The 10708-nt window shown below is 50.8% G+C and overlaps 1 protein-coding gene across 1 annotated transcript; it reads left to right on the top strand.

Moving 5' to 3' along the window:
• Positions 1 to 707: 707 nt before the first annotated feature.
• On the top strand, positions 708 to 8980 carry LOC102430314 (kyphoscoliosis peptidase-like; the record flags this gene model as incomplete). The annotated part of the gene is made up of 5 exons (XM_006109012.2): positions 708 to 782; positions 2548 to 2610; positions 4328 to 4410; positions 7481 to 7589; positions 8863 to 8980. Coding segments are annotated over 5 exons (448 nt in total), but the record flags the coding sequence as incomplete, so codon positions are not given.
• Positions 8981 to 10708: the final 1728 nt, after the last annotated feature.

Here is a 10708-nt window from a genome sequence, read left to right as displayed (position 1 = left end):
CAATCAGTGAGAACAGAGAGTAAAAAATAAGAAGAAGAATTTGCCCCACATGCTTGGGAATTTCAGCTTCTCTGGTGCCCTCTCTCAAAGACTTTATGTGTCTACCTGGCCACCAAAATCACTCTGCACTGCTACCAATAGAATTTCCTGGGGGCTGAGTGAGGAAATTACAGAAAGGGGGTTGGGGGGAACAACACGGTATTTCACCCACTCTCTTACTCTTAGAGATTCTCTCTCACTCCACAGGCCGGAAGAGAAGGCTCCTCTGGGAGCACTTTTTCCCTGCACCCCCTGTGCACTTCTGGGTTTGGGGCTGCTGTGGAGTCCAACCTAAGTAATACCACAGGGGAGAGGGAATGGTAACCGCACTGCCCATTTGGTGATGCTTTAAATCCTAATCTTCTCCCCCAGTATTCCAACTATCGTTTACTTTTGAGTCCTCAAATTGTGGCCCCCTGCATTCTTTCCAAGGTTTATAGCTGCATCCGGTGGGAGACACCAGGTGGGAGGAGCTCACTCCATCTTACCTGGATCTGGAAACTGTCGCCTTGTGTTTTGTCTTTGTTCTTTTTAAACAAGAATCACTTGTCTGTTCAAAAGAAAGCTCTAAACCCAATTGTGTTTTGTTGTTCAAACGTCTGTCGTGAAACACTGCGTCCTTTCCTAGTGGCATCGGGATGGGACTGTCACCTCCTGTTCCTTTACAGGGACGCAGCTGACTGTGGAGGTCCACCCTCGAGACGCCATGCCCGAGCTGCTTAAGAAGTTTTCCTTGGATAAACGTACGTACGTACAGGGCTGCTTGTGTGTGGAGGTCTGGCAGGGAGGATTGAGGGCAACTGAATGGACAGAGCCCAGCCTGGGCATCTTCTGGGGTAAGGAGAGGAGTAACCTTGATGTACACACTGGTAAGAGGCACAGGTATGACAGCCTCATGCAGGGTGCTGTTTCTGCTCCATTCCCAGAAATCACTATTCTTGAGTGTCTGCAGTTTGGTGTGGGTAATCAGGCATTTAGCTAAAGATGAATTGCATCACAGGAGTGTTATTGTTTTTAGATGCCATTTATTGACTGTCTGAAAGGTACCATGTAAGTTTTTTTACATTCGTTAACGTTGGAATATACCAGTATTATACCCACTTTTTAGATCAGTAAAGTGAGGCCCAGAAAGGTGAAATAACTGCTAAGGGACCAGCTGGGAAGAGGGTCAGAACCCAGGTCCACCTGAGGCCTATGCTCTTCCCCACCATATGTGGCCAGCCTCAGTGCAGTGCACACAGGCCCAGACCCAGGCCCACGGTGTCTCCTCCACTCCCTTCTTAGATTTCCCCCTGTATCTGTCCATCTTGTGGCTAAACAAGGGCCTAGGGAAATGCCAGCCGAAGAACAGAGGCTACAGAGCAGCCAAGACTCAGGTTCTCTCCGAGTCCACTCAGCGGGCCAAGGCGGAACCTCCCAGTCTGCCTGGTCCTACAGCCCTCGCAGTCAGGATCTCGGGAGGACAGTCAAATGGAGAGAGAACAGACCCTGGGAATCCACTGGCTGGGTTCAGATCTCAGCCCTGTGACCTGGGGCAACTGGCTTGACCTCTCTCTTGGACTCAATTTCCTCATCTGTAAAAGGAGGAAAGCAATTCGGCATCCCTCATAAGATTCTCGTGAAGTCGAATGAGAGGTACCAGGTACAGTGCCAATACAAAGCACAAGCCAGGCGTACTAAGGACACAATAAAGGCAAGCTTCTATTTTGAACCCCCATTATTCTACCAGAGAAGGTAGATGGAAAAAAAATGTAGGTGCAAGAAAAGGCCCACTGTTACTAGAATGGCCTTCATAACTCTGCAACCTTCTGTTGTTATATTTACAGCCTACAGTGGGCTTCAGGGGCATGAGACAGCTGCTTCGGCACCCCACCCCCAGCTCCTCCAGGTCCCCCCAGGAACCTCATCTTCCTGACCTGCTTTCAGATCAGCAGGAAGAGCTCCTCTCCTGTTGCCCATGGAGTCTAAGAACTGTTGGCAACCGTCCTGCCTTAACAGTCCTGGATTTATAGGATGTGGTTGCCCTGGAACCTTCCCAGGGAATAATTTAATAATTGCTCTCTGGATTTCAGCTCCATACAAACTACTTTTCTCTCGCCCCACTTTCATGTCTGTCCATGGTCAGTTCTTGTCCAGGGTTATCTGGCACGAATTCGCCGGTGCTCCCGGCATCCCCAGCTGTGCTGCTGGGAGGGAGGAGCGTGTGGGGGAGGGCAGGAGCAGCAGGCCCCGGGCGGGCCACTAAATAATCCAAAATGTTGCTGTCGGAGGAAATGCTCGCAGATGGCAGGTGTCTTTCTTGTCACCCTTCCCTGGTTCCCTGCCCCACGAGGACGTCTAGGGCAATTTCAGTAGCAATTTGGTGGGAGGTGGGGATGGGAGCAAGAAGGCTCTGAGAAGGAGAGTGAAGGGGAGGGGTCAGAAGCAAGGACCACACAGAGAATCGTCTGTGCTTGCATTTCTGTTTCTTCTGAAGTGTCTCTACTCCTGCTCTTTGGGATATTGTAGGTTTGCAAGGTGATAAAAATGGAAACACAAGACCCCGGCAGCCTGGAGGGAAGGATGCCCATGGTAAGTTGCAGGACCATCTGCTGGGCTGTTCTATGAGACGGAATTGGTTTAGCCTCATGGGGGAGTCTCCAATCGATTGAAAATGGCTCCCTGGGTCCCTGTGCTGAGAGTCAGGGGCCACCTCTGGGCTCAGAGAGGGAGGAGGAGTGTGAATGATTAGTAATGTTTGCCATGGACACAGGGGGCGAAGTAAAAAACTCACACACCAGGTGTGAGCCCTAAGCTAAAGCACAAACCCCACCAATAACAAGGCAGCCCATTGTGGGAGACATATTAAAACAAGAATCCAGAATTGTGCTAACTTTGAATAGAATGCCAAGCACCTGTAAGGTCGGAGACATGCAAATAAGCAGAGTGGGGCAGAGGAGGAAACCCTGCGTGGGGTGATAGACAGCCTGGGTTCGAATCCTGCTTTTGTTCCCCCCTCACCTTTCCTGGGCCTCAGTTTCCCCCTCAGTAAACCAGATGGCATCTAAGGTTTGGTACAGGTGGCATCTAAGGTTTGGTTCTTCCCATTGTTTGGCTTTAAAATTAAAATAATTTTGTTAATGCCACTGGCATTTTAAATGTATTTGTGCAAACTCATATTTGGATTTCTATAATCTGCTCAGGAGGTAAACTTAATGAGGCATAAATCATTCTGGGTAATTTTAATGTTCAGATATTGTAAAACAGAACCAAGAAAGGGTAGGGTTTTCAGTCCCGTTTTAGAAATGCCACCTTTCTTTTAAATGGGGGCAGGGAGGCCTCATTTGCAGAGCTGTATGGAGCAGAAATTGTTCGATGTGCAAGTCCCTTTCTTATCCACTTAGGTCACCCTGTCGGCCCTTGTCAGAGAATGGCAGGAGCCAGATTCCATGGAGGGAGAGGGCACTGAGAAATGGGAGGGGCTCATGAGGGCCTGCCGCCATGTCCCCGGGCCCTTCTGAGGGGCTGGCTGGGCCAGGGCTGCACTCAGGCCACGCAGGGTAGGGACTGATGGTGCCCTAAGTGATGGCAGACGAGAAGTCCCAGCTCCGGCACCAGAGCGGTCACCATGATGGTGCTGGGCTTCCTGGGAGTGCTAATGTGAGGTTGTGCAGGACAGCAGGATCTGGGGTGTGGGGTCCAGGAAATGCCTTAGTCCTCATAGAAGAAGCAGAAGAAGAAAGAGAATGCTAAGTTGCTGAGTGAGGCCACAGCTTTACGGTAGGGACCTTGGAGCGGTGGGGAGATGCAGAAGGATCCATGCAGCCTGCTCCTGGCAGCTAAACTTGACCAGCTGCCTAACCAGCTGGCACGGCCTCTCATCCAGTGCCGGCCCAGCGAGGGTCATGGAGCAGCTCAGGCCGGAGCTGGTGGTGACACCCATCCTCACCTTCTCACCACATCTCTGGGGTCTGTAGCACCAAGGTGTGGGCAAATGCACAGGGCGTTGAGGCTCATAGCCGGCCTCCTGCACTTGCCTGCAGAGACCCCACCCTGCACCCTCGGGGAGCGAGTGACACTGACCGTACAACCTGCTCCACTGTCTCGTTCCCCTGTGTCTCCAAGACCCCAAACCAACTCAACCAAGAGATCTTTCTGAGAGAGACAGCTCTTGGGAGCAGAGTTTCAGGCTCTGAGAATCATGCTAAAAGTCGGGCAGGCACAGCTTCTCAAAAAGACAGGGAGGCCTGAGCCAGGCAGCCCTCGTCAGCAGGTCTCAGCAGCTGACCAAGCCCCCCTGTGTTTCCAGCCTACCCCTGGGATCGGTCCAGCCTGAAATCCATGCCCCTGGACCTGCAGCAGTTTGAGAAACTGGACACGTATGCCTCACAGGTAGGAAAGCTGGCCCTTCTGCCGACCGCACTCCAGGGTGGCTCGGAGCTCCCTGAGCCAGGGAAGCTCAACCTTTCCCCAGGCCCCTCCTGAATGTATCCCGAGTCCCTTGGATGGATGGCCCAGGGTGCCTTTTCACAGTGTATGGATGGGGGACAGAAGGCCCAAGGCAGCAGGCCCTGCCCAGGACCAAAGGCCATTCCACCACCCGCGGCCCCACCGCAATCCTGATGCTTCCATCCCAGGCTGCACACCCTGCAGCCGCGTCATTGGCAGGCCCCCCTGTCCTGCCCTCTGCCTGCCCATTTTGGCATTGCTACTACTGAGCCATGCCAGCCCCAGCCCAGGAAGGGCGGGAGGAGGAGGGTGGAGAGGACCGTAAATGCAGATGGCCAGCACCCACTGTGACCACAGCCAAGCTCATCCCTTGAGCGTGTAGGCTGCTGAGCTCTCACATCTTTGGGCCTGGACACGTGTGGCATGGGGGTGGGGAGGAGCAGCTATAAGAGCTGAGGCACGAGGGGCACACTGGGGTCGTGAGAGCCAAGCAGGACCCTCACCACAGAGAATCTGATTGGAAGGGCCAAGGAGCTGGACCTGCTGTGATATCAGATGAGCCATCCGAGGCTGGCAAGCCAGGAAGTCATCTATAGGCTGCTGGCCAGGCTCAGAGGGCAATGCCAGATGCCTAGCTACAGCCACAGATGCGCCACGGAGCAGTGGAAAACCAGAGCCAGCCAGACCCAGGGAGGGTCAGGGGTGGGGACCAGTGGACCAGAAGCCATGGACTAAAGTTTGGGGTTAAATCGGGAGTCAGCCTGGCCATAGTGTGGACCTGCAATGTGTTCTAGGCCCTGTGAGAGGGACAAAGACAAGGATGTGGCGTTGGTGCTGGACATAGAAGAAAAAGAAGCAGAGAGCAGCAGGGCGAGTGGGTGACAGAAGATGGGCCCAGAGGTCTCCTTGTGGTCAGAGAGTGGGTCCTGGAGTTCCAGTGAGCAGTGGGGCAGTCGCAGGAGATAATAGGTCAAGGAGTGCCCTAGGGTGAGGGCTGAGGGACATGTGGGCAACTGTGGCCCAACTGAGCCTCCAGTGGCCCCGTCTTCTCTAGAAAGATTGAATAGGGTCAGGACTGCCTTTTCAGCAACCCCAACCCTGTTTCCTCCTGAGGGCCCCTGTGAGAAAACCTAATTTGTTCCTTTTTTTAATTGTGGTAAACTATATACAACATAAAATTGCCATTTTAATAATTTATAAGTGGCATTAATTACATTCACAGTGTTGTATAACCATCACCACTATCTACTTCCAAAACCAGAAAATCTATACCCATTAAGCAATAAGTTCCCATTCTCCCTCACCCCAGCCCCTGGTAACCTCTAATTTACTTACTGTCTCTATGAATTTACCTATTCTAGATATTTCATATAAGTGTAATCATACAATATGTGTCCTCTTATGGCTGGCTTATCTCACTTAGCATCATGTTTTCAAGGTTCATTCATGTTGTAACACATATCAGAACTTCATTCTTTTCAATGGATGAATAATATTTCATGGTTTGGACCTATCACATTTTATTTATCCCTTTGTCTCTGATGGACACATGGGTGGATTCTACCTTTTAGCTATTGTGAATAATGTTGCAATGAACGTTTGTGAACCATTATCTGTTTGAGTCCCTGTCTTCAGTTCTTTTGTGTATGTACCTAGGAGTGGAATTACTGGATCATATGGTAGTTCTATGTTTAACTTTATGAGGAATACCCAAACTGTTTTCCACAACAGCTGCACCATTTTACATTCCCACCAGCAATGTACAGGGTTCTAATTTCTCAACATTCTTGCCAACACTTCTTGTCTGTCTTTTTTATTACAGCCATCCTTGTAGGTGTGAAGTGATATCTCTTTGTGGTTTTGATTTTCATTTCCCTATTGACTAATGATATTGAGCATCTTTCCATGTGTTTATTGGCCATTTATATATCTTTGGAAAAATGTATATTCAAGTCCTTTGCCCATTTTAAAAGTGGGTTGTCTTTTTGTTGTTGAGTTGTAGTTCTTTATATATTCTGGATATTAAACCCTTATCAGATATATTATTTGAAGATATTTTCTCCCATTCTGTAAGTGGTCTTTTCACATTCTTAATAATGATCTTTGATGCACAGAAGTTTTTTTTTATTATTATGAAGTCCAATTAATCTATTTTTTCTTTTGTGCCTTGTGCTTTTGTTATCATATCTAAGAATCCATTGCCAACTCCAAGGTCATGATGATATGCCCATGTTTTCTTCTAAGATTTTTATACTTTAAGTCTTATGCTTAGGTCATTGGTCCTTTTTGAGTTAATTTTTTATATGGTGTGAGGTAGGGGTTCTACTTTATTATTTTTATATGGATATCCAGTTGTTCAACATCATTTGTTAAAGAGACTATTCTTTCCCTTATTGAATGGACTTGGCACCCTTATCAAAAGTCACTTAGCCAATAGATGTATTATGAGTTTATTTCTGGGCTCTCAATTCTATTCCATTGGTCCATATGATCCATTGTGTCAGTACCACACCATTTTGATTACTGTAGCTTTGCAGTAAGTTTTGAAATACAAAAATATGAGTCTAACTTTTTTTTTTCAAAATTGTTTTGACTATTCCAGCCCCTTGCAATTCTATATCAATTTGAGTATTGGTAAAAAAGAAAAAAAAAGGCTATTGGAATTTTATATAGAGTCTGTTAACTCTGTAGATTGCTTTGGATAATATTAGCCATGACTAGGGGCTGCTACAGCCAACCAGATACCCACCTGGCTGATCCCAAAATTTACAAAGAAAAGAGATGTAGTGTCCTCTAGGGCTCTAGGGCCAGTGAGTCAGCTGGTCAGCACTACCCATCATGTTACCCACCCCCCACCCCAACCAGGTGCCCTCAGCCCAGCCTTTTGTTCCTTCTGGGCCTCTTCCTCTTCCTTCTTTGCCTGAAGGAAAAGGAACCCTGGCTCATTGACAGGGTGCTGGCTCCCCACACCCCCCTCCCAGGCCCTGACACAGCACCCCCTTCCATCCCCCAGGTGACAGTCAAGAGTGGCCTGGATGAGCTGGTGAACGACCTGCTCCAGGAGGCCCACAGTGACCTGGAGAGAGTCCGTGCCATCTGGATCTGGATCTGCCACCATATAGGTAGGACCACCTGTGGTGTTAGTGGCTCTAGGACCCTTTGGTGCCACTCCTGCAGGCCCTGTTCCCAGAGTAGTATCTCTGAGACTCACTCAATCACCAGTGAGTGTGGAATGAGATGAAAGACAGAGGACAGGGGCTCCCATATGACTTGATTGAATAACCTAAGACTAACCAAGCAGAATAAAAGTCACCATGAAGGGTCATTGGGTAGAGGGTCCCACATGGCCCTCTGCCCATGGCCAGTGTCCAGAGCTGAGGCCTTTCCTTCAGTCCTGGCTTCCTGGTAAAACTGCTCCAGAGAGATGAGAACCCAGGGCAGGTCATTTTCAAAAAGGATGATCATCAGTTGGGGAGGAGTCATAGCTGTTTGAAAAGTTATTGCAACCAGAGTTTGCTTAAGTCCCAGTGCCGGGAAGGGTGGGCTCTCCTCTCCCTGCTCCTGTTCCCATACTAGCAACTTCAGCCACTGGTCTCAGCGCAGTGTCTAGGTTCTCAGAGCCGCCTACAGCCCTTCACAGCACCATCTTGGGAGTCTTACCAGGCCAAGCCAAGCCAAGCCCCACAGGTGGTTGCTAAGACGATAATAGATGCTACCCCTTGCAGTCGATGGGAGAACCAGGTGGTGGGTGTACTTTCAGTGTTTCCCCTGTGACATAAGGACCAGGGGACTCTCCTGACCCGCTGCCACTCGGCTTTTCCTTTGTCTTCCCAAAGCAGCAGGTAGAGAGGCAGTTGGATGAACTCACCTGACACAGGTAGGGGGTGTGACCATAGGCCTGAGGGGCCACCTGCTTCCACCCCAACCCCAGCGGCTCAGCCTGGGCCTTAAGGGGGCAGGATCAGAAACAGAATATTTGGTAGAACATTTACACACACACACACACACACACACACACACACACACACACACACAAATATTTGTGTCCTCAGTGCACATTGTGCCTCAGGGCCCCACCGCAGGCCTCCAGCTCTCTTGTTAGTGAAGTGACAGGCTGTAGGTGAGCAGTCTTCTCTATTTGGGGCAAGCTTTGACAGTAGCTCAGCGCCCCCTGTGGGTCAGTGTGAGGCCTTGGCCTTGGGGGCCGCAGCAGGGACAGGAACAGCGTCCCTGGAACAGCCTGCAGAGCTGTGTGGAGGTGGGATAAGTATGCAGAGCCCTCCACGCCCGATGCTTCTCCCGGGCCCGAGGGAGGCCAGCCCAAATTCTGTTGAAAACACAGCTGAGGGCAGGGGCTGTGGACCCCCTCTCACAGCCTCCTGCTCTGCCCTCTAGAGTACGACATCGAGGCTGCCCAGGAGAAGGACCGCCAGGCCTTCAAACCCAGCAACATCCTGAAGACCCAGAAGACCAACTGTGATGGCTACGCGGGGCTCTTTGAGAAAATGTGCAGGTACCAGAGAGGCCACCCCCACCCACCCCTCCCCCTTCCAAAGTGCTATGAGCCTTCGCCCACATGCCAGCCCTGAAACCTGAGTTTGCAAACTCTGCTCTGGAATCCAAGTGAGTCCTGAAAAGGTCAATTTCTCCCGTTTTAACACCAGCATAATTGACTTTGTACCATCTGCCAGGCTTCGCGATGCATTAACATAATGGCAGATGAATGCACAGAAATAATTTGGTTATAAAAGGCCCTTTTTCCACCTTCTCCATCTCTGTGCAGCTGAAGGTTAGAAGAATGGCAGATTTGGGAAGGGGAGGACAGTGGCTGCTGACGCCAAGGGGACTGTGAGAGGCTTGTCCTCCAAGTCTGGCACAGGGGGCCTCTCTCAGGGGAAGCAAAAACTCTCCTACCTGAAAGAGTTGTCACTAGGAAGCAGCGTCTGTCTCGGAGCCTTTGGGCTCCGTGTTCATTGCTCTGGGAGTGAGCACCTGGCCAGGTTGCCTGGGTGGGTGACAGCGGCTGACTGGCCGGTAAGGAAACCATTTGTGTTTGGGGTCATCACTGCCAGGTCTGGGTGACCCTGAGACAGACTCAAGGCTGGGGGAGCCCCACTGATCCCCGCAGTTCCTGTACCTGCTCTCTGAGGTCTGCTGGGTTCCCCAGGACACAATCAGCCAGCCCCAGGGGCCACTGAAAACCCCCCAGCCCAGGGGAGGGATGCCCCGCTGTCCACTCTGCAGGCCCCTGGGAGTGTGTTTTCTCAGGCACCGGGACTGCGGGGGGCGAGCCATCAAACCAAGTGTAGCAGGTGGCTGCAAGGTGTCCTATTCTACCAGACATCCACCCACTCAACTGATTCCTGGCCTCACCCCCAGTGCTTGCCTCCCACATCCCCATCTCCATCGCCATGTTCCTGCCCCTCCTGCCCCTCCCCTCCCCGGCCTCAGGGCCCACCCTGCGACCACAGAGGCAACCAGGGCAGGTCAGGTGCAGAGGATACCAGCCCCTCCATTCCCATTCACTCAGCCAGAGCAGCCCTCACGACCCCTAACGTTCCCACTGCCACCCCACCCCAGACCTAGGTCCCCCCACGTGCCTTTGGGCCCCTTAAGGAGCTGGGATCCTCTCCAGGCCCCTGCCCAGGCTCCTCTGGCCCCAGGTTCCTGAACAAGACTGCCCTGGAAAGTCCTCCAGAATCCGACCCCAGCCACCCTTCCAGGCCTGCGCCCTTTGAGGCCGCCCACACCTCCGGAGCTCAAGGCGCCCCTCTCCCTAATGCTCCTTCCAGGCCCCGCGCCAGGACGTCATCAGCACACCTCATCCACACGCTCCTGTCTTGCCTTATGCTTTTACTGAATACGTTTCTAAATTAAAAATATACTTGTTAATTGTAGGTGATGTGTAAAGTGCACAGAAGCAAAAAGAAGCAAATTAAATGACTCTGAATCACATACGCACATACAGATAACATTGTCATATGCCTCCCTGGGCTTTGTTCTCCCATAGAGGTGCTAACCTGTGTCCAGTTCCTCTCATTCCTCTCACATGTCGACAGGTCTAATATGTCTTCGCATATTGAGAGACTCTCTCTCTCTCTCTATCGCTCTCTCTACTATAATTTACTTAGCAAATCTCCTATATTGCACAAATGTATTGCTTCCTCCCTTACATTATTACCACACACTATGGGCACTTAGGCATCTATAAAAAGAAAGGATATTATATTACTTTTACACA

The sequence above is a fragment of the Myotis lucifugus genome, unplaced genomic scaffold, assembly GCF_000147115.1.
Source record: "Myotis lucifugus unplaced genomic scaffold, Myoluc2.0 scaffold_5002, whole genome shotgun sequence".
Lineage (NCBI taxonomy): Eukaryota > Metazoa > Chordata > Mammalia > Chiroptera > Vespertilionidae > Myotis > Myotis lucifugus.
Note: the sequence above shows the minus strand (reverse complement) of the source record. Positions and strands in the feature narration are given on the sequence as shown.